The sequence below is a fragment of the Cetorhinus maximus genome, chromosome 12 (assembly GCF_964194155.1).
Source record: "Cetorhinus maximus chromosome 12, sCetMax3.hap1.1, whole genome shotgun sequence".
NCBI classification, from domain to species: domain Eukaryota; kingdom Metazoa; phylum Chordata; class Chondrichthyes; order Lamniformes; family Cetorhinidae; genus Cetorhinus; species Cetorhinus maximus.
Window position 1 is genome coordinate 48,884,716 of NC_135890.1, and position 24,763 is coordinate 48,909,478.

The window sequence follows — 24,763 nt, forward strand, 5'->3', positions numbered from 1 at the left end:
ATTTCATCATGCATCCCTTAATCAATTTGTGTTTGTATGTTGGTATAAATATAAAGTATAAGGGCGGAATTTAATATTCCCCACTTGGAGATGTGCTGGGGAGCATGTAATGTAGTGGGAAAGTGAGGGGTGGAAATCCCATTGCCTTCCCAACTCCTCCCAATTAAGTCTGGGGCAAGAAGGAATGAGGTTGGCCACCCCAGTGATCTTGCCCCACTCACCTTCATTCAGCGGATTCAACAACGATCTTCATCCTCGGGCCTCCTGTAGTGCCAGCAATGGCCATTGCTCCCAGTGGCGCTGCCGGCACTGGAGAGCTGCTGGCTACTAATTGGCTTTCAGAGAACGGACATTTGTCCCACACCAGAAAATATGGCGGAGGAGAAATCCCCAGTGGTTGAGCTGGGAACACTGATGGTAGCCAGCAGGCTGCCTAATTGAGACCTGATCCCAACAGGGCTCCCGGATATGGCTGCGGAAGGGTTGCCACCGGCTGTCCAGTCAGTGGACAGGCCCACCGCCGCAGCCTTCAAAACCTGCCCTTCATTTGATTAGTCAGAAATTAACCTCGTTTGCATGTGTTTAAGTAACATACATATAGGCCTTGAACTTCCATTCCCTGCGGCATCATACCTGTTTCCAACAACAATTAAAAATGATAGGTCACTGGCAAGCCAGCATTTCTTGCCTCCCCTAATTGCCTCCGAGAAGGTTGTCTTCATAAACTGCTGTGGCTCATGTGGTTGAGGGACACCAGTAGTGCTGTTAGGAAAGCAATTCTAAAATTTTGACACGACAGTGAAGGAACAGCAATATATTTCCAAGAGGTGATGTGTGGCTTGGAGAGGGATCTTGCAGATGGTGGTGTTCTCATGTATCTGAGGATCTTGTTGCTCTAGGTGGTAGAGGTTGAGGGTTTTGAAGGTGATTTATATCTGCAAATGAGTTCAGTAGTGATTGGTTTCTTACTATAAGCCTGTTCCATTAGGTGTCCCTCATAATAAAAAGCTTTTCTGGAATCCTTATGGCAGTTACATGAAAGTTGATTTAAGAGCTGCTGCCTTGATGCAATTTATCTTCTTTGGAGCTACTTTGCTACTCATTCACTCATGTGTTATAATAGTTTAACTGTAACTAGCGCTTCCTCTGTTTTTGCTAGAACCACTCCCAGTCAACAGTGTGGCTATATATGACTACAAGCAGTCCCCACAAACTGGAGTCTTGTTTGACATTCAATACCCAAAACAGACTACCAATTTTTTCTCAAGATTAAAATTAAGCTACTTTGAAGGCAATTACTATCGATCATCACTCCATAAAGGTAAGAAAATATCTCTGATTTCCATCATTCTATTTGTAATGGATAAAAGAATTTTCTTGAGTTAATTATAGATTTTGATCCAAAAATATATTGAAACATGTTGTACTTGAATGGCTAACTCTTGGTGGACCAGTACCTCCCAATGTATTTCATGGGGCTGGATTTTTCTCCCCCATCCAATGGGTTTGAAGCTGAGGGGGAGGGCTCGTAAAGTCCAGCAAGTGAATTCCCACCACCTACCCCACCCTGCCACGACCTGTATGAAATTTTTCGGGGATGGTGAAAGTATCGGGCAGCCCTCCCGGACTAGGACCAATTACTGGCCAGTTAATGGCCACTTAAGGGCCTCACCCTGGCCCGGCTGCTATTTTACCCTCGGCAGAGGGAGGCCACGTCATGGGTTAAACCGGCAGCTTTAGCTATGCTGGCTGGCGTGAGCAAGCGGGGAGAGAACCTCCTTTGTGAGCAACCTGTGACCAACAGAGGCACCTCCACCCCTCCCAAGATCACACTTCCCCCTTGACTTTTCCCCCCTCACCAACCTCTCAAATCCAGTCCCCCCCTCCCACTCTGGGGCCCACCAGCCTCACCCCGTTTAAATCCCCCCGCCCCCAACACTTAGCTTGGTGCCCAGCTCCAGTGACAGTCTCCATTAGGGACTGTCTGTAGTGCCAGCACTGGCCAGCACTTCTGCCTGGCGCTACTGGGACTACAGAGCTGCCAGACATCCAATTGGCCGGCTTCTGTCTGAGGTGGGACTTCCATTCCCTGAGGAGCAGAAATCCTGCCTCCAACCTATTAACAGCCAATTGACTGTTAAATCACAGCAGAGCAGCCATTCTTCCTGTGATGGGCTCCCACTGGCTATTTAGACAGGAGTTTCGGTGACCATGGCGCCCTGTAAAAGTTCAGCCTATGATGTGGGAAAAATGGATCAAAGTAGGTGAGTGAGTTGAAAAATCAGTTGCAAGAGGATAAATTTGCAGGGAGATGAGAAGAAGGCTGGCATTTGGGAGTAATTGGATAGCTCTTTCAAAGGGCTGGTACATGCACAACAAGGTGTTACGATCTCAGTGTAGATCAGTAACTTTTAAAAAGAAATTCAAATTCCCGGTTAGCTGAAAAGATCACGCAACAAGATTTCACGTTTTAAAGGGACAATCTTTTACAGGCAAGAGAAAAGAACAAGCACTATTAACTTAACAGTATATCTCTTAAACACTTATACCTTGAAACCAAACTTCTGAACAGAACTCTCCCCCTTGTTCTACTTTTAAATTCAAATGAGAGCTCCTATTTAATGTTACAGTTTCTTGTCTGCCCATTCACTTCTCCTGGAACCAAACCAATGTGTGTTTCAGCCCTCAAGGATTCATTCCGATTCTCCTCACCTTCCAGTCTGGCACTTAGACTTCCAGGTCTCTCTCTCTGCAAGGATTTCACCACAGATCTCTTCCATAAGCTTTACTAGGCAGGTCTGGCAATCTTTAATTTTTCATAAATTTGGACTTTACAATCCAAGCATGGGCTCCACTTGCTTCTTTGAGCAGTGTCCCACAGCCCTTTTTGCCAGCTTCTGGCAGACTGCTTCTAAACTGACCGCCCTCTCTCAAGCTGGGAAAGAGCAGAGATATATTAAAACAAAGGAACCCGCCCTTCTCAACCCATCTCCACGGCAACATGACATACAGGGTTTGTTTTCAGATAGAAATACAAATCGCTTACTTTAAACTTTTCCTTTGATCTGAAAAGTATATGGATACTTCAAAACCTTCCCTGGTTTACCAGTTGCCTTCAAACCCTTCACTGATCTGGAGAAATTATATAAGTAATTTAACCACCCTCCCCCCACCCCCGGTTTACACCTTAACTTCAAACCCCCTCCGTCTCCTCGAGATATTCAGAGAGGCCACTATAACCGTAGGTGTGAATACCTCTCGCCACCATCCCAGCAACTCAATAGGTCTTTCCCTTTGATCTGCAACTCCAGGCCTGTTGGTTAAGCCCTTCAGCCCACTATAATTTTATCAACCAAAAGATGTATCACAGAATTATTACAGTGCTGAAGGAGGCCATTTGGCCCATCATGTCTGCGCTGGCTCTCCAAATGAGCAACTCGTCTAGTACCAATCCCTAGTAGTCCTAAAACATGATAATCAAATAAATCTCAGACTTGTAACAAGGGCTAATGGCCTCCTTCTGTGCTGTACAATTCTATGAAGTTTAAGTTTTAAATGATTCTTCAGGTATTCACTCCCGTTAGGCACTGCCAAGCTTGCACAAAACAAACCAACCAAATTCCTAACTCCTTTTCTCAAATTTGTTTCAGCAGCTTTGTTGTTTTTTGACTCTGGGATGTCTCCCATTTTTAATAATAATTAAAAGATTACAGATTCGTTAGAAAATCGCCAAACCTCTCTTTGTTTAAGTCAATTTGAGACCGCAAAGAATTCTACTTAAATTTTAGCTTGCCACTTTTTGAACATTCTCTTCCAATCACATGACATAACAGCTCCCATTGCCTTCTAAAAATTAAATTGGACAATATGAGGCGGCGAGCACAAGTCAAAACGACAGTTCCGTAGGTGCAATAATTTGTACTAAAAGCAAGTACTTCAGAATGATATACAGATTGTAACACATTCCCCAGGTTATGTTGACCACAAATGCTGTGTGATCACATTGTGTAAAGGTTAAGTGATTTAACAGTTAACAGATGCATGGCCAGTGTGATCTACTGGACTGAATTTGCTCAACTAAGGGGAGTTGGAAAGGAATTTTCCAGGTCATTCCCCCGCCTTTTGGCCCTGAGTTATTCTGAGGGGTTTTGTTTGCCTCTCCCAGGAGATTATATACCTGTAGAGGATAGAAGTGTCTACATACGAGGCTCCCAGCATCAAGGGTACGGGGCAGGTTTGATGAACCAGCTAACCTTTTTCTGTACACCACATTCAACCATTTCAAATAAGCCTTTTGACACATTCAAACACAATTGTTCTGTAAATGATTAAGGACCCATTTAGACCGATGGGGCAAGATTTGAACTCATGCAAAAGCCAACCCCTTGCACAGAGTTATAATTGGGCCCCATGGAGTCTGATGTGGTTTCACTTAATACTAACAGGGTCCAGAGTCGGAGCTTGATCGGACAACTGGACTGAACCAGAGTGAGATTGCCAGGAGAAATAGATTGCTTCACAATTAGTTTGGGCCTCAGCACCCAATTCACACGACACAATTTTGGCTTTGGTGCGAAATTTCATTGGGTCATTTCTAAAGTTGCAGAGCAAATAAAATTAATTTAGAACACAAGCATGTAACATTTTATTCCCATGCTAATTATTTTCTTGAGATAATGGGCTGTAAATAGTTGCTCAGCTACAAACTACTTTCTTTCCATATGCTGGCTGTAGTGGGGATAGCATTATACATAAACAAACTGTCCTTCCAACATGTTCCTATCTAATTTGCAACTGCATAATGTCCATATTATGCTGGAACATTGGGAACAATTTTCCAAGTGAACATTGGCTGCAGGGAATCTCTCTCACAGTCACCATTTATTGGAAAATCACAGGCAACAGGAGGGATTCTCAGTACAACCTTGATAAATTGGTCCCTTTCTAAATCTATCCACATATTCACAATGTTTATTTTATTATGTAACGTGCTGTGCTGTTTATTGTCTGTAATTTTTTAAAACAGATTTTCTGAAAGGCAAGTTGATTTTCAACACTTGGCTACCTGGAACATGCTACAGTAACATTACATTCCAACTGGTGGCAGAGGCTAATGTCAACCGAGTTCCTTTAATGGAGTACAGTGCTGTTGGTCATGAGCCAAAACATCACCGAACAGGTAAAAACTTGTTTCATGTGCCTTTCCAAGATGGTACCTCGGTAACATGCAAACTCAGTGGTAGCAACGAGAATCGGTAATCCCAGGCCAATTAGATGCTCATCCATTCAGAGAGGACTGAGTAATCGTATTGGCTTTCAGGCAGGAATATCTCTTGGAAGTGTAACAGCCTCAGTGTGGATGAGAGTCGTCTCCTTCACACTAACCTTAGACAACACTTTGCTAAAAGAGAGAGCCCATCACTACAAAAGCGAGGTGGGATTAAAAATTAAGAGATGTGACAGGGTTGGCAGGAAAGAGGCAATGAATTACCATTTATCTCTGGCGCTTTCTTCAGATTGGAAATGGATTCCAGGTGTGTTAGATTTAGTTAGATTTGTTTGAGGTATAATAAATCACGTGTATAAAGTGTTCTTCATGGGCTGAGTTTTCCATTTGGCGTGCGCCCGGAATGCCGGAAAGTTAAGTGACGTGCGATGACGTCGGGCGTGTATCCTGACATCATCACGAAGTCACGCGATATTTCGTTCAGTGGACGTGTGCTGGAGTCGGCTGCTTGCCCTCCGATAATTGAAAAGCCTATGAAAGCCACTAACCAGGTAATTAACCTGAATTTCACGATGCCTGTCCGACCTTACGAGCAGGATGAGGTGTCCTAAAGCTTTTACGAATTAAATAAAAACTTTTTCTGAAAAATAAAAACATGTCCCATCTCATGTGACACAGCCACATGAGGGGACATGTTTCATTAAATTTTTATTGCATTTATTTATCTTTTTAAAAAGCACTTCAATCTCCCTGAGGCAGCTCAGTGCCTCAGGGAGATTGAAGCGCTCTTTCGTGTGCATGCGCGTGAAAGAGCGCTGGACCCGACTCTACCTCCTCCCCCTGCCCGCACAGGTAGCACCCTGCTACCGCTCACATATTACGTTGGGCGAGCCTTAATTGGCCCACCCACGTAAAATGGCGGTGCGGAGCTGATCACGAGCGGCGCTCGGGTTCCTGATCACCCCCGCCCACTCCTGCCAAACCCACCCGACGAATGGAAAATCCTGGCTCATATCTCTGTAATGGAATGAAGACCAATCAACTGAACACACCTGCAACACCTGTGTTGATCAAGCAGGCTACTAAATTCAGGATCTGTGGGTAGGGAAGAGCTGTGCTCCCTGTCAATCAATTCACCTTGCACCATCAGTGTTAGAAGCCAAGAAGGCAGCTGCAGGTCATCATTTTATTCATCCAGCTAGAAGCAGATAGTACAGAGTTAACCATATGAAATGAGACCCAGATTGAGAAAAGGCCTTTCAGCCGATCAAGCCACTCCACCACAGATTTCACACTGCCAGTTGTTCTTCTAAGGAGCTTTATTTCCCTGCCTTCCCTTGAGAAAAAAAATAAACAAGCGGTGTTGTAATTATTGTTTATAAAAGACATCTTTTTTTTTAAAGGTGCCTATTAATTTAACTCAGTTGCCTTCTCTGGGAGCTTGTGTTAGATGTTTACAATCGTTTGAGAATTTTTTCCCCAATTTTTAATGTCGCACAAGGCTTGTGATCTTTACATTTGTGTGCTTATTGTCCATTGGTTATTTCCATCTTTTCTACTGGTTGTCTCCTCTCCAAGCTATTATTTAATTTATTACCTGCTACTATAGAAATTCGAGCTTCATATTACACACAAATACTGTTAGACAGAAGTCCCAAAGCTGATCACCATGGGACGTCACATAGTTTTACTAATAATTGTAAAAGCATCAAATATTTTGTAGAAAAAATTTGAAGTTTTCACTATCAGTGTTATCAGCTTAGCTAACTCTGCATGAATTTTGCAGCAAACAACCTCACACAGAGCTTTGTGGACAAGAATAGATATCAAGAGTCCAGGCACAGATTTGGGGTCAGCAGGATATTCGGTCCATTAGAATGGATGTCGTGCAGGCTACAAATTAGGTGCGCTGACCTCCCGGCTAAAATCTCGACATGAGCTCCTGTCATGATAAAGTCTAACATAGAGGCAATAAATTCTGAGAATACTGCAGTGTGTCAACAATGAAAAAACAATGTGCATCACCTGTGCAGAACAAGTACATATCCTCAGCTGGTTTTATAAGTCCTTTTGTCACTGGGCAGCAAAAAATTTTAAAAGCTTAGAATTTTTAAAAAATCATTCGCCCTAGCCTTACTTACTATCTCATCAATAAGGAAATTTCTTTATTTTCCCTTGACAGTTCCCTACCCCCCCAGTGATGTGTTGATGAAGATCATGTACGGAAGAAGTCAATCTGTCGGTGGAATTCATGCTGGCCATGAGCATTTTCTTCTCAACACTAATAAAACTGTTGACGAGGGAAGTAACGCAATTGATATTGAGGCCAATGACCTCGCAGCAAACCAGTCAGTTGGCTGGGGAGATTATAAATTGACCAATGAAGATGGCAAGAGAATGATCACTAATTGGGCACTGGAGTTCCAACCAGACAGCAAAGAGATTTCAGCAAGCGGATATGATTATTTAGATATAATGAATGCCCCTGAAGAAGATCCTCAAAATATTATTTATACAACCACAGAGCCTGCGCGCTCTCTCACCAATCCGGAGACTGTTTGGCTTGTACTCGAATGGTTCCCTCCAAAGCCATATACAGCTTATGATGGCTTCAACATTTATATCCAAAGGGAAGGTAAGCTAAGCTATCAATAACACCACTGAAAAGTACCACATAAAACGGGTTATTACCTTATTATTATGTCAACCATGGTTCACTGGATAGTACACTCGCCTCTCAATCAGAAAATCGTAGGTTCAAGTCTTATTCAAGATACTTGAGCACTTGACCCAGGCTGATCTTCCTGTGCAGTACTGAGCGAGTGCTGCACTGTTGGAGAATGCCATCTTTCAGATGAGACAATAAACCTGTCTTGCTGCTCTTTGAGGTGGATGTATGGCACTATTTCAAAGAGGAACAAATGAAGTCTCTCTCCCCAGTAGTCTGACCCGCATTTATCCCTCAACCAAGATAAATAAAAAAACATTATATTGTCATTGTCACATTGCTGTGTACAAATTGGCTGCTACGTTTCCTATTTTATAACAGTGACTGCACTTCAAAAGTACTTCATTGGCTGTAAAGTGCTTTGGGATTTTCTGAAAGGCACTATAGGAATGCACGTTCCTTCTTTTCTTTACTGTAGGTTGATTGATGAGATGGGCCTATAGAAACATAACCCTGGTCTTTGCCCACACTCCCTACACATGGCTTCTCCCCCAGATGGTGGAATTAACCCTTTCGGATCGAGGTGCAAGTGTCAGGCCACAGTCAGGCTGTATTTTCTTAGGTGTATATTTACACTTAATAAAATACATATACAGAAAAATAACCAGAAGTGTCCAAAAGAATCCTTCCACTCCTTTCAAGATAAAGCATAGCCCCCTTCAATTTTCCAGTGAAGCATTAAAACTTGCACTGAACTAGAATCACAATTATCAGGCATCTAGCCTGAGAAAAAGAAAATGTTGAAACAAAAATTATTCTGGCGTTGTTAAGTGTATTTCTTTCTCCGCAACTGTTGAGAATGTAGAAGCCTTACTCGGAGATACTGAAGTTCTCCCCGCTTATCAGAGATTGTACAACTTCATCATGATCACACCACACACGTTTACTCCCTGAAGGGGACTATATCAAAAATGCACAGTAGACAGTTTCAAAAGGTTCAGCACTTTGCACATTGATGCATGTTTTAATATTTTTCCTTCTCCTGCAGGGAACCCTGCTGAAGTTTTCACAGTAGAAAATAACAGTTATGTTTTTGAGCTGGAACTCCGAGAGGCCGGGAAGTACAATGTCAATGTAACAACAGTCAGCTCCTTTGGAATCTGCCAAACTAGAGAGAGCTCATCCAAGAAAGCCTTGACCTTTTACTTAAGTAAGTACATTGTTGTTGTGAGGTGACTCAATTTCAGGGCCACTTTCGGGAATTGAAATTTGGTCACAATTTTACTAGGCCTTTGGACAAAAGTACTCCACTGAACAGCTCCAACGTAAGACCACGAAGAATTGAATAGGTCCCCCTGCCCCCATGCCCAATTAGTTTGCCAGAAGCAGAGGCATGCCTATTGCACGTTGAACAACTGTGTAAAACCACATGGGTACAGTCCTGTCCCCTGGAGCATCAGGCAATATGGACACCCCTTGAAACCATTGCCAAAATACAAGTGCCCACAAGAGCTAAGCGTGAGGTTTTGTCTGTTGCATGATCTTTAATTAAGCCAGTTTATAATCAATCAGAGGTGGCAGATATGAGAACCAGCAGCAAGATGGTTCCTCATACCGTGGTGCCAATCTTCAGGAAATCATTTTAGAACTTATGAAAAATGTATCCATGTATTTCATGTGGGCAGTAAAAGCATCAAGCTATTTCTTTTTTGTTTTAGAAGCCATATATCTTGCTTCTACCAGAATAATTTTGTCATTAATTTTGACAGGAAAGTCATAGGCTTGTTGACTTTAAAATATCTCATTAAGACATTGGCAGTGTGTTTTTTTGACATGACTGCTGGAACTTTGCCAAGAATCACATGATTAGGACAGAGAGTCAGTAGCCTCCACAACACAAGTGGTGCAGAGTGAGACCTTTGACCTTTCTAACCCAAATACAACACATGGACTGCAGAGATTCAAAAAGGCAGCTCACCACTACCTTCTGAAGGGCAATTAGGGATGGGCAGTAGATGCTGGTCTAGTCAGCGACGCCCACATCCCGTGAATGAATGAAAAGGAAACTTCCCAATGTTGTGTGATGCAATTTTTGGACAGGGCCAAGACAGACATGAGGATCATTTAAATATAATATCGATCTGTGGCACTGTGCAGAATTTCACAATTTCCTCTAAGGCTCTACCCCATATAAAATGGACACATTATCGTTAAATGGATGAAGTCTGGGATATTTGTTGAAGAAAGGTACTGGTCTTTCAGTTAAAGTTGAAGTCTGATTTTGGGGCCATTTTGGCAGTGAATGTTTATCTGCTTACTATTGACATCCTTTGGTTTTTTTCTGCCATTTAACTGAAGCCTTCAATTTCCTATGCAACAACTTCCTCCGGTCTTGTTATTTATTGCTGCAGTACAGGTTGCAGCCCAGAGGATTGGGTAGATGGGAATTCCTTTCGTTGTTCTCACAGTGCTATATTAATTGGTTGAATTGGAACAGCTCATGAGGGGTCAGCACATTTCAGATCCACGACTCCTCAACTGGTTTGTGTTTCTCAATACCTAAAGACCAGCATTTATACATCATCTTGTCTCAGTTAGGTATGACAGAGAGGACTTATCTTCACCACCTCCACTTCACTGTGGATGCAGTAAGGTGAGCTAGGTCATCTGCTATGGACTGACTTACAGTAAGCCTCAAAGACTGAGATGGCTATCTCTGTAGATGTAAATAACATGATAAAGCTTGTCTGTAACTGGATCCTCCTGGACCATTGCAGGGCACATCTGCAAGGTAAACCAGACTGATGTTCATACCAACTTAGTTGGTGCTTTTTACATGAATTATGCTCTAAACCCAGATTGTTGCTTCACCCCTAGTGTGCTTCTCAGTCACATAGACTATGAGTCCCTGAGTAGAAGGGGAGTTGCAGTGGAAGGCTAATGTTGGGTAGTACGGCTCTCTTTAGGTGATGATATCCTTGAACTTTTGGGTACAAGGGTTATGAGATGTTTCTTCAACACACAGCTGTTGGGAGTAATTGTCAAGAGGTGCCCACTCACTGGAACCTCATCAAACCTTTGAGGGACCTGCAGAGGCTGTCCAGACAATCAGAGAGAAAGGTGCCACATCAAACCTTTCACTTGCCATATCCCCAGTGCTGAACAACTGATGTGGACAGCTAACCATCTGCAGCTGAGCAATAGTAAAGTGTCTCCAATGTGGAGAACATCTTCCTAATGCTTCTTCCCAGTTTCAGTCTCCTGTAGGTGCATACCCAAGGAGTTAACCCTATCAATCAGTGTTTGTGAAACAAGACCGATTCCCCCCCCCTTTTTTTCCCAATAATTTATATAGATTTTTCTTTTCCCACTACTTCCATTATTTTTAAATGTATTTCCATCCATTGTTTTATCTCTACCTTTTCGCCTTTTTTGATTCCTTCACCCCACCCCACCCCCACTAGGGCTATCTGTACCTTGCTCGTCCTGCTTCCCACCCTTAATTAGCACATTCCTTAGATAATTTCACCACCTTCAACACCTCTTTGTCCTTTTGTCTGTGACATCTTTTGGTTATCTCCACCTATCATTGACCCTCTATCCAGCTCTATTTGTCGCCCCCCCCCACCCTTAAACCAGCTTATATTTCACCTCTCTTCTATTTTTACTTAGTTCTGTTGAAGGGTCATTTGGACTCGAAACATTAACTGTGCTTCTCTCCGCAGATGCTGCCAGACCTGCTGAGTTTTTCCAGGTATTTTTGTTTTTGTTCTGTGAAACAAAGTTCACTACCACCCTCTCATGCTCTTTTTTCGCTTTAATTCCTTAGCATCCTTGCTCACTCTTGCACATTTAGAAAGATATTAGCCAAGACCTAGTCATCGTAAAGGGGTTTTGTGGCACAGTGGTAGTATCCCCACCTCTGGGTTCAAGTCCCACTTCAAGACTTGATGGTCATGGAAAGTGTGTTCATAACGTGGCCAGACAGGTTGATTATCAGCCTGTAAGCCCTTCCAATGGCAGGCGGTAAGAGCGGGAGAGTTTCCTGGTCAGCCATACTGCAGAAGGCAATGGCAAACCTCTGCAGCATTTTGCCAAGCATAATCATGGACCAATCGAATGGAAGATCATGGTGGCCCAAGCCCTCTTAGAGCATGGTGCCTGGAGGAGGAGGAGTCATCCCAAACAACAGCCTTGTGCTGAAAAAACATCTTTCCAGGGACAGGATTTTGCAAATTGATGAGCAGTGTGTTTCTAGTGGCAGTAAGTGTTGCACGCTCAGCTTTGACCTGCACTGTCTAAGGCGTGCCCCACATTAAATGTACCATCCATTTTGTATTATGAATATTGTGAAAAGGAGTAAATATTCTTTGCATGCTATCTTCCTTGGGGTGTAGGAGAGTCTTCTCTTTACATTGAGACTACACCTTCTATGCATGAAAAGCAACCATACCTACAAGGGTTGATGCACTTATCTTGGAATGTCAGATGTTAATGCCATCACATCTCCGATAGCAGGACTTCCAAGAAATTGTCAATTTTACTTACCGGAAGTCGTACTTACTGCTGTGCTTACTACTGTGCTTACTACTGTCTCATCTGACTCCTACATTTTTCAACCCTCTGTCCCCAGCTCTGATGCTGGAGATGTCATTCACCAAAGACATATCTCTCTATGTCTTCCTTATGAAGGTGGAGAAGGAGGAACAGTGGTGTGGATTTGGTAGCAGAATAAGACAGCTCTGCTTAACAGAGGGCCCAGCAGAATGATACCCTCCAGTGGACATAACATGCAGCAGGGTTTTTCAACGATTTCTCGGAGGAGCTCTATATCCTAAGTATGTAATTCTCTGGGCTGCCATTGCGCTTTTGTGCAGCCTCCTTCATGAACATCTTCAGCCTTGCTGCATAGCCAGGACAGGCATTGCCTGTCACTATACAACTGACCACTGCCCTGAACATTTTTTCTGCACCAGATTCATAAAACACCAACCAGGAAGCAGTCGGAGTGGATAATGAAGAAAGGGACAATATGCTTTGGACCTTGTATGCGTTGGTCAAGCTATTGAACACCTCCTGTCATTTTTGTGCCATCCTTGGTGAGAGAGAGTTGGTAAAGTGCCAGGCCCCGCACTGCCTAGATGGCACGGGCTGATCTTCCTGAATGGCTTGCTGCCTGGCATATCCAGGAGTCAATCAGTCAGTGTCTGCTGTGGTACATCTGTTCCAAGAGGGCTTGCAGGTCTTCAATTTTCACCCACCTTCCCCCCCACCCCCCCACCACAACAAGATACTGACCCATGTGGGTTGCACATGGCTCTGGCAAGAGGCTCTTAAGATGAGGTTGAGAGATACCAAGTGCATAAAATGCACTGATGTTGAGGAACGAACTTGAGGACACTTGCAGTCCTCAAGTGCTCTAATGAAGATTGCAGGCTTTAAAGATGTTGTGACACCAGGTACTGCTGCATCTGGGGGCCGAAGTTGTTTCCTGCACTTTTAGAACACCATTAAACCAGAACTTACAGCACTTCATAAGCGAATTAACTTAGCCGAGAAACTTGTGTGCCTCTCTCTGCTGGTGAATGGACAATGAAGAAATTCAGCATCTGTTTTGTATATCTCTTCCCAGTTACTACACATCACAGTAATGCCAAAACACTGAGCTTCCCTTTTAATGGCAAACAGCAGCTCTTTAAGTGCTTCTGGGTTCATCCAGAGACATGCAGGCCTCTCTCAGCCTTTGCTCATTTCTGACAGAGTGAACAGTTGGAAATGAAAATGAAGAACATAAAGTTCAGCGAGGTCAGCCCCTCCATCCTGTAAGCATAGGTGCCCCAACATCACATGGCAGTATAGCCCCATTTATCTAACCTAACTGTTATATACATACAACTAAAAGCTCTTGAGCATTAACAGATGTTTGAGGTTACAATAACCAAGCCTGACTGTACCTGACAGTGGTGCTATTAGATTTACCTCTTCCCCTTTGTGTCCGACATCGTCGACCTTTTCCCTTTATCTATGTTTCTTGAAGGAAATACTGCCTCAGTCAACGGGAATCTCATTCCTTTGATTTGCTGACGGAGGCTTGCGGTTTGTAGAAACAATCCTTTGAGTATGACCTTGTATTCCCATGGGAAAGTGGGAACTTATCCAACTTATTCTCCTGGGTGGAACTAAAAGAGCGGGAGCAGGTCTAAAGCCACATGATGAAAGAATGCTTGCAGCAGTTCAGTTCCAACAAAAACCCAAGAAAAAGATTTCATTTCTAGCAACAGGAGGTCGAGGGGGAATATTGACCTACATCCGTATTTCAGTGATCATAAGAAGCCAGCACTTGTTTCCAAGTAATTTGAAGGGTCATTATCTTTAGTGAGAAGATCAGAGTAGACGGTATAGACCCCAACAAGGATTGTCCTGAATTGGATCTAGTGATTGAGAAGCCTTTGACCAGTCAGTTGCAAGGATAGCCTCTGAGAAATGCACTTTCTTTCAAATCCTTCACAGTGTTTCTCAGTGATATCTTTCTCACAAGAAGCAAGGAATCTACGAAGCTTAATCCAACCCAGACATAACCATTTACTCATTTCAGCTCCAACTGTGGGTGGTTGCTGGAGTGTTTCCTCATTAATCCTGTGGATTATACATACAACAGGAATGTTCAAACAGTTTGAGTTCTTGATCATCCTTCAATGAGTCAGTGTAGAATTTGTAGAATTCGGATTGAGGGAAGCAGGAAAGAAGAGATGAATCAGGAAACATTAAGTAATGGAAAGCTCAGTTATTATAACTTCAACCATCTGTTGATTCTTTCAAAATCACATCATCTGCCTTTAGATTGAATTTTGCAAAATGGAAACATCACATCAGATAAAGATCTGGCGCTTTAGTAATACTGTGTTTCAGTGATGCCACCACAATGTAGGTTAGCCTGATTTTCCATTGAATTCCTGGCTTGCGAAAGGATTTCTGTTCTCACTTGCCAGCTTTATTTTTTTTGCTCTCTTTTTTCTCCTTAACTTTCTTTCTTTGTCTCTTGCACTTTCTTTTGCAATTCTTACTTTTTTGTCCTCTCTTTATCTCTCCCGATGTCTCTCTCACTCACGGGGTGGAATTTTGTCCCCTCCCCTTGGCAAGTTTGGTGCTGGTCCCGCACTTATTCAGGCCCCCATGGCGAGTTTGGTGCATTTAGTCAGACGGGAGGGTGGTGGGTGGAACCCCGCCATCTTTCCTTGTCCGCAGCGATTAAGGCTGTGACAGGAAGGCCCATGAACGGACTTCCCACTCTGTCATCAACTGAGGACTTCAAGTGGCCAATTGATGCCCATCTAAGGGCCTCATCCCACCACCTCTGGTATTAACCCAGCAGGCGGTGGGGATCTTGTCACGCGGGGAGCACGACAAGCAAACCTTGGCGTGTTTGCTTGTAGGGTCCAGGGTATTGGGGGAAGGCACTCAGTCCCTGATCAAGGGATCCGGCATCAGAAAAGGAGGTTGGGGGGGAGGGGTGGGGTGTGGTGGGTGCTGCTGAAAGCCACTTTCTTGCACTTGATACTGACTCACCTTCACCCTCCCCTGCGACCCCCTTCCCTCCATCATTCACCTGTGCCTATGTGCCTGTGTCCCTCCTCGATCCAAGGCCACGGGTGGATGTACTACCAGCAGCAGCCACTACCTCTCTGGTGACGCTGCTGAGTATAGAACAGCTGCCAGCCTCCGATTAGCTGACCACTCTCGACAGGCAGGACTTCTGCCCCGGAGTCCTTGATCCCGTGGAAGGCCCAACACTGGCCTGTTAAGTGCTTGAGTAGCACAAGATGCAGTGGGCCTTCTTGAAAAGCAGGGTCTCACCTGCTGTCCAGCCAGCGGCAGTGACCCCCAGGCACAAGATTCCGTCCATACTGTCACTTTCTTTTGCTTTTGAGACTTCATGACAGGCCCTTAGAAGTGAAAAAATTACTGCATGGTCATATTCTTGATGTCCACTTGGTGTCAGCAATAGCTTGGGTTATGAGTTCAAATCCAACTACTACTTGAGCACATAATCTGAGATAACACTTTGACGGAGAGAGATTGCTGCCTTGTCAGAGTCTTTTGATTGTTATGTTAAACCAAAGCCTTATATGAATGCTCGAGTAGATGAAAAAAGAGAATTCTTGTGTTTTGGCCAACTTTTCTGAAGCACAATATAATCAAAAATGGATTATCTGGTTGTTCATTTACTGTATACAAATTGTCTTCCGTGTTTCCCTACATAACACTGAATGTGCTTCAACAATAATTCATTTGGTGTAAAATGATTTGGAATTTCCTGATGACATAATAAGGCTCTATGTAAATAAAATGTCATTTGCTTTTTATTTGCCACTTTTCCTGGTGATTCCTCAACCTGGTTCAGATTCTGCCCAAACATTTGACTCACCATTATAGGAATATAGGGTGGAATTTTAGGCTGGCGGGATTTTATGGTTCCGCCGAAGGGAATGGACTTTTGACTGGCTCGCTGCATTTTACAGCCCTGCCCCGCAGCAATGGGGCCGTAAAATTCCGCCCATCGAAAACCTATGACACTCAAGGAGGTTATTCAGCTATGTTCTTCTCAAGTCAGGAGAATTGTTTTTCTTGAAGAATATTTGACTTAACTTTCTCTTTGAAGGTCCTTCTGGGAAGTGGTTTAAGGAGGTCACTGAAAGTCCTCAGAATATTGCCGTGAAGGTGCTGAACTCTATCACAGCCCTTGTATCTTGGACCCACTCGCAAGAAAACAACTATGATAGTATTGTGTCGATCGTATCTCTCTCATGTCAACAGCAATTAGAGGGCCGAAGAATTGAATCCCTTTATTGCTCCAAGGTATTGACTTGTGTTAACTATAGAAACATCATTAAATAAAGTGAGATTGTATGCTGTGAAACTGCTTATCAACCCAAAGGATTTAAGTATGAAAGTCGCCCCAAATTCTTCCTGCTGCCACCATTTTGAATCATGTCTTGCTCAATTTTTAGTTTTCCATACACAATATCTCATTTCCTCATTGTGAATGCAAGCAGGCAAGATATTCTCAGGCACATGCCAATATCTCACGAAAATGTGTGTCCAATTTTCCCTCTAATTTGCTCTTTTCTTCCTCTTTTCTCTGTGATGAGGTGTCAAATTTATACGCCTCACCTTATCATTTCAGATCCAGACTTCTGGACAAGAAACTATACCCTACACTGTGTTCTGAAATAGGTTTTTATTGCAAGGAAGGAGATGCTGCCAAAGCCATAGTGAAAGAAGAGGTGGTTGAGACACTCAGGCCTGAATTTTCATAAAGATAGATGGCCCCAATGGCGGTGTCAGCCCAAATCCAGACATCCCCACCCTTGAACACGCAACCTACCGTTTTCAGAGGCTGGGGGGAATTGGGGTGGGTTCTAATTTGCACATCTGTGGTTCACAAAGGCAGCTACACATGTTAAAGTGCAGTAGCCTCAGGTTGATCTGTTTTTCGCTAGTGGAATGTCCAAAACATGACTTGTCCACTTTAGACCTGGTAGGAGAAGGTATAAAGCTGCCAGAATTATTTGGAGAGGTATGGTACCCTTTTCGATATGGTCCTTGGAGAGCTCTGGGGGAGGTCAGGTGCCCTTTGGCAGAGGTAAGTTGCCCTTTGTGATTGTTAATCATAAGTATGAATATACGTTAAAAGTGCTTAGATGCATTGGAATTGTCAAGCTCATCAGAACTGTCAAAAGGAGCTGTCAAGCTGGCAAGGCATTTAAAACTCCTGTTCTTTAAAGATTTGAAAAAACTGTCTGCCATGTTAAAACAAAACACAGTGCATGCTATTTCACACTGTTGACATTAGCCGGAGGGATTTCATTACAGAATTAGTGCATGACTGATTTCATAACCTTTCATTATCACAGTAGGGTACCAGTTGATTGATGGCTTCAAGTGGTTGTAAACTCTTTGAAGTAGGACTATGAATTACAATTGTAATGGATTAAAGGAAGTTAAATGTAGTTTCTATGTAGTTAAATTGGTTTCCAACAATGAGTGTTTTGACACTCAAGAATTTTATTTTATCTCATCTCAGCATGGATATTGGGTGAGTTGGCATTGTAGGTATAAGGGCAAAGGATGGTGGGTGGGAAGCACGGGTTAACACTCCATTGGCATAGGGGCTATAAAGGCCCGTGGTGGGTAGGTGGGATGAATAATTTGCCATAGAGGCTATAAAGGGTCATGAGGGGCATAGGTTGGCAGGGAAGGTATGAGGGGCGAGGGCTGCAGGGCTCTTTTATGTTTTACTTTACACCGACACTTTGTCAAAGTTTAACATCGAGGCTAGCCTTTTGCCCAGCCTGCCTCTGCACCTGGCATCCTCTCTCTGGGGTCACCCGCCACGTCACCCATTTTCACCCACTACCTCAGACCGAAAATCCGATCTGCCGGGGCATTTCTCCTGGATCGATTTGCAGAGGAGGGAATTGTCCCGACTCTGCACTCCTGACAGGGGAGCGAAAATTCAGGCCTCTCTCTATTTCTTCAGGTACCATGCCCTGAAAGGGCATTGGGACCATGAACTTCTCTGTTGGCTCATAGTTATGGACAGGATACTGCAATGGTTTGTTGTTGCCTTCTGCAAATGGCTGACATAGAAAGTCTCCTGTTCTTACCATCTGCCATAGGTGTATCAGAAGGAACTGGAGATTGTTAATCAACCTGTTTGGCCATGTTATGAATGCACCTTCTGTGGTCGTCAAGTTTTGGGGTGGGAATCGAACCTGGAGCATCTAGCTCAGGTATAGGGACGCTACCCACTGCATCACAAGACGAGTTAAGATACTTGACAGGCTTAAAAATTGATGAAGATTAGGTATTAAAAAGGTTGGCTGTACTTAAAGTTAATAAGTCACTAGGACCACATGAGATACAACAGGATGCTGAGCGAATTAAGGAAGGCAATTGTGGGGGCATTGGCCATAATCTTCCAATCCTTCTCAGATACCGAAGTGGTGCTAGAGGACTCAAAAATTGCAAATGTTACACCCCTGTTCAAAAAAGGGTGCAAGGATAAACCCAACAACTAAATGCCAGGCTTAGCATCAGTGGTGGGAAAGCTTTTAGAAACAATAATCCAGGCCAAAATTAACAGCCATTTAGACAAAGGTATATTAATTAAGGAAGCCAGCAAGGATTTGTTAGGGACAAATCATGATTAATCAATTTGATTGAATCTTTGATGCAGTAACAGAGAGGGTCGATAAGGGTAGTGTGGTATACATGGACTTCCAAAAGGCATTTGATAAAGTGCCACACAACAGGCTTGCCAGCAAAGCAGAAGCCCATGGAATAAAAGGGCCAGTGGCAGCATGGGTATAAGATTGGCTGAGTGATAGCAAACAGCAGAGAATAGTGCTCGATGGTTGTTTTTTGCACTGGAGAAAGGTGGCAGAGTTCCCCAGGAGCTGGTATTAGGCCCACTGCCTTTCTTTGTCTATTTTAATAACCTAGACATTGCTGTGCAGGCCATAATTTCAAGACTTGTAGATGACAGAAAACTTGCAAGGAGGGTGAACAGAGGAAGAAAGTGTTAGACTTCAAGAGGACATAGAGAGGCTGGTGGAATGGGTGAACACATGGCAGAAGAAATTCAAAGCTGGGAAGTGTGAAGTGACTAGGAAGAACTAGGAAAGGTAATATAAAATAAAGAATACAATACCTAAAGAGGTGCAGAGGGACTGGGGGTAAATATGCACAAAGCTTTGAATAGCAGAGCAGGTTAAGAAAGTGATTAATATGGCATAGAGGATTCTGGGCTTTATGGAGTATAGTATAAAAGCAAGGAAACTGTGGTGAGCCTTCATAAGACACTGGTTTGGTCTTAACTGGTGTATTGTGTATAATTCTGTACACCACACTTTAGGGAGGATGTGTAGGCATTGTAGAGAGTGCAGAAAAAATTAACAAGAATGGTTCCGGGGATGACAGCAGTTACATGGATAAATTGGTGAAGCTGGAGCTGTTCTCTTTAGAGAAGAGAAGGTTGAGAGGAGATCTGACAGAGGTATACAAAATCATGAATGGTTTGGAGAGACTAGACAGGGAGAAACTGTTCCCATTGGCAGAAGGGTCAAAAACCAGAGGGCAATGATTTAAGGTGATTGGCAAAAGAACCAGAGGTCAAATGAGGAAAACCTTTTTTGCACATTGAGTGGTTAGGATCTGCAGTGATTACACAGCGAGTGGTTAGGATCTGCAGTGATTATACAGTGAGCGGTTAGGATCTGCAGTGCACTACCTGAGCATTTGTTGGAGATAGATTCAATAAAAGCATTCAAAAGGGAATTGGATAATTATCTGAAGAGAAGAAAATTGCAGGACTACTGGGAAAAGGCAGGGAACTGAATATAAAACCATAAGAGCATAAGAAACAGGAGGAGGAGTTGGCCATTCAGCCCCTCAAACCTTCTCTGTCATGATCTGACTGTGGCTTTAACTCCACATTCCTGCCTGCTCCCCATGACCCTTGTTAATCAAAGATCTATCTAACTCAGTCTTGAATATATTCAATGACCCAACCTCCACTGCCCTTTGTGGAAGAGAACTCCAAAGACTACTAACCCTCTGAGAAGAAATTCCTCCTCATCTACGTCTTAAATGGGAGACCCCTTATTTTGAAATTGTGCCCCCTAGTTCTAAATTCTCCCATGAAGGGAAACATCCTTTCAGCATCTATTCTGTCAAGCCCCCTCAGAATTGTATGTTTCAATAAGATCACCACTCATTCTTCTAAACTCCAATGAGTATTGGCCCAACCTGATCAACCCTTTCTCATAAAACAAACCCTTTCATCCCAAATATCAACCTAGTGAACCTTTTCTAAACTGCTTCCAATGTAAGTATATCCCTCCTTAAGTAAGGAGACCAAAACTGTATGCAGTACTCTAGGTGAGGTCTCACTAATGTCCTGTACAGTTGTAGCAAGACTTCCTTACTTTTATACTCCATCCTCCTTGCAATAAAATGTAACACTCCATTTGCCTTCTAAATTACTTGCTGCACCTGCATGCTAACTTTGTGATTCATGTGTGAGGACACACAGATCCCTCTGTACCACAGCATTCTGCTTTCTCCATTTAAATAATATTCTGCTTTTCTATTCTTCCTGCCAGATGTTAGGCTAACTGGCCTATAGATTCCTGCTTTCTATGTCCCTCCTTTCTTGAATAGAGGTGTTACATTTGTGGTTTTTCAATTCCCTGGGACCTTTCCAGAATCAAAGGAATTTTGGAAGGTTACAACCAATTTTGATTACGACCAACTTTGCAGCCACTTCTTTTAATACCCTAGGATGCAGGCTTATTGGCCCTTAATGCCATTAGTTTACATAGTATTTTTCCTCTAACGATAGTGATTGTTTTAAGCTCCTCCCTCCCGTTTTCCCCCTGTTTTTCCACTATTCTTAGGATGATTTTTGTATCTTTTACCATGAAGACAGATACAAAATACTTGTTCAAAGCCTCTGCCATTTCCTTGTTTCCCATTATTAATTCACCAGCCTCATCCTCTAAGGGAACAACATTTACTTTAGCTACTCTTTTACTTTTTATTTGCACTTGTAGAAGCTCTTACTGCCTGTTTTTATATTCCTTGCGAGTTTACTCTCATTCTAATTTCTCCCTTTTTTTAAGCCATCCTTTACTGGTTTCTAATTTTTTCCCAACCCTCTGGCCTGTCATTAATCTTCACAGCCTTATACACCATTTCTTTCAATTTGATACCATCCTCAATTAGCCACAGATGTTTGTCCCGAATACGCTCTATGAACTCATTTTCAAGGCTTGCTTTGTTTAGTTAAATTTATATGAAGATTAAAATTGCCCACAATTATTGCAGTTCCAAGCCCTATTATTTCTTGATGTATACTCTGTCCTACAGTGTTGCTACTGATAGGGGGCCTATAAACTACTCCCACCAGTGACTTTATTCCTTTGCAATTTATTTCCACCCAATCTGATTCTATGGCGAATTTTCTCATCCTTCCCGCCACGGGTTTCATGGTGGGCGGGAGCAGAGAATCCAGTGGCAGTCAAAAAGTCGGAAACCCGCTGGCGTAAAAGTAGTTTGTGATTCTGCCAATGGCAGGTCAGTTATCATGCTGCCGAGTGGCATAAACGGTACTTGCATTTATTACCATCTCATGAATGCTCATTAAAAGAGCTGCTCGTCGGAATCTTGTGATGCCTTCCAGTCTTGTGTCATGCCAGTGGGAAATTGTGTCAGCCTGAAACCTGTTTGAAAAGGAGTGCCGTGCACATGTTGGACTTCAGTTCACTCGTGACTTCAAGGTGAGTGCAACATACATAACCTACCTGCCATAGTGCTGCGGAAGTCTTGTTGTAAAGAACACTCCACTGCTGAGGCTGTAGGGTTGGTCTGCTCCTGCTCTTTGCCTACATGTCCAGAAGGACACCACTGTGCTGTGGTACTCATGCAGACCTCCACTTTCGGAAATAAGCATTTCGACTGGGGGTGGAGCGTGAGGGCTAGGTGGGGATGACGATCACAAAGGGGGCAATGGGGAAGGAAGGCTGTGCAAGGGCTGTGGGGCAGGTTGGGGGGGAGGGCAAATGCAAGGAGGGCATTGGGAAGGAAGGCTGTACAAGGGCTGTGAGGGGACAAAGTCAGCACAATGTAAGGCAGAGGGGCAAGGAGGTGGAGGAGGATGAGGAACAATGGGGATAGACTGAGGGGTGGAAATCTGGAGCCCGACAAGGAAACATGAAATGCTGACATTCAAGGGGGTCAAACCGATAACACATGTTTGACTGGAAGGGCATGCACATAGACAGTGGAATAGGAAGGGGGCGGGGTTGTTAGTGTGGCACAGAGGGATGGGTCGCAAGGAGACTCAGAAGGTGAGGGGTGGTTTGGGAGGGGTCACTATAGTCCTCAGCCATCAGGGCAATGGGGACCTCTGTGAAAGTCCAAGTCCTTGATCTGGGGCTTGCAGTCAGGAGTCACAGAGTGCAGACACTCCTGTGGCGATATGGAAAGAAGCCCTAGAGTACTGGCAGTCCAGGGGCTACATGGACTTCATAACCAGAAGTCAGGGATAGGAGACAATCCAGGCGTACAGCTAGCAGGCAGCAGGAGGAATCATTGGGAGCACAGTGTACTCCAGCTGCTGGGAGCAGCAAGGACTTTGTGCTCCAGAGGAATAAAGTACAGCTTGGTGTGCGGAGCTGTCCCACAGTCGCTGTCCTTAGGCTTGGCTGGTCTCTGTACTGGGCTACAGGTGGAATGGTGATGGGAACTGGAGGCATCTGCAGCCTGTAGATTGGAAACACATAATAAAGGGCGGTGGGGGGTTGCGGGGTAGTGTGTGAAGCTCTCCCTACGGGGGCCACCTCAGACCGTGCACACAGCCTCTAGATGGGGTGGGTAGAGGTCCACATTGGGGCATAGGCACGTCAGAAGTGACAGGTTCGGAGGGGAGGGTAGGAATGTCCACCACAACAATTGGATCCAGTATTATTGGGGGAGGTTGGACAACAAGAGGAGGGAGCTCTACTTTCACATTGTGAGGTTGCAGGTATATACCAGGCAGACAGACAGTGAGAGAGGGAGTGTCGAATTGCATTTGGAAGTAATTGTGGAGAACCACCATCTTGCTGTACCACAGTAATGGTGCTGTGTTAAATCGAAAGTACCAGCAAATCAGTTCGGGAGTCATCTGAGTCAGTGTGGGGGGAGTGCACTGCTGGGCTAAGGGGCTCTTTCTGGGAGCACCCTCTAACTTGTTGGTGCCGCAAGAGTGAACATGAGTCTGCTAAGTGAGAAAGGAGGAAGACCTCCTTGGGAAGAAAGCCACTGAAAGTCAATGGCTTCATTAGAGCTGTTAATGCGTTAGTCAGAACTCAATGGCTTCATATCACAGTCGCTGCATCTCAAGAGTAACTCATAGGAATGCAGGCAATAGTGAAGGAGGCACAGCGGCATCATATATGGCATTCCATCGATGAAGGCCTGTCATGTGTTCACCGGAATTGGCATTCATAACAAACCAAAGGGCATCCACTCATTAACCATGAGCAACTGATTGGTCATTACTATGCAACACCAGAGATTGCAGTACAAAGCTAGGTTGGGTCACTCACCATATTTACATCTTATCGTCCACATGGGCTCCACATGTTACATACCTGGGACTCCATCTTGGTCACCTCAATGTGTGTGTTAGCGTCTCAGAGACAAGGTGGCATCAGCCACCATGAAAGTCGGGCAGGAAAAGCTATGGACCTCTACGGTTGCCTTACGTATCATCCTCTGAGCTTTGCTGAACAGGAAGGTCAGGAGGAGAGGACTCAGACAACGGGGGCGACTCGCCAGACCTAGGGTATATTGTGGAAGAATCTCCTATTTACAAATGAGTGGGAGACAATGCAGGGCACATCTGTACTTGTCCCGAGCTCTGGTACATCGCATATGCCACATTCTTCATGAGGACCTGACACCACGTTGAGTTGGAGGGTATCCCCTGCCAGTGGCTAAATTTCTTTGTCTCTGGTTCTTTCCAGGAATCAACAGGGGACTTGTGTTGCATCTTTCAGTTCGCAAAACATTGATTCATAAAGGAGGTCACAGATGCCCTTTACAGGAAAGCCCACCATTATGTCAGGTTTGCAGTGGACGAAGATAGCCAGGCTGCGAGATTCACTGGCTTCGCCGCCATCTCAGGCTTACCAAGAGAGCAGGGTGCAATGGACTGCACCGATGTGGCTATACGGGCTCCATGGCAGCAGGCCCTAAGGTTTATAAGCTGCAAGGACTATCATTCCATCAATGTACAACTGGTGTGTGATCATCGGGAG

At 44.0% G+C, this 24,763-nt stretch overlaps 1 protein-coding gene across 1 annotated transcript in view; it reads left to right on the forward strand.

Moving 5' to 3' along the window:
* Positions 1–24,763, forward strand: part of ptpro (protein tyrosine phosphatase receptor type O) — a 171,719-nt gene that overhangs the window by 70,837 nt on the left and 76,119 nt on the right. Inside the window, exons 3-7 of the mRNA XM_078553559.1 lie at positions 1,160–1,321; positions 5,027–5,179; positions 7,410–7,862; positions 8,944–9,105; positions 16,555–16,751. Coding sequence (XP_078409685.1) covers positions 1,160–1,321; positions 5,027–5,179; positions 7,410–7,862; positions 8,944–9,105; positions 16,555–16,751 — 1,127 coding nt within the window. The remainder of the gene's footprint in view (positions 1–1,159; positions 1,322–5,026; positions 5,180–7,409; positions 7,863–8,943; positions 9,106–16,554; positions 16,752–24,763) is intronic.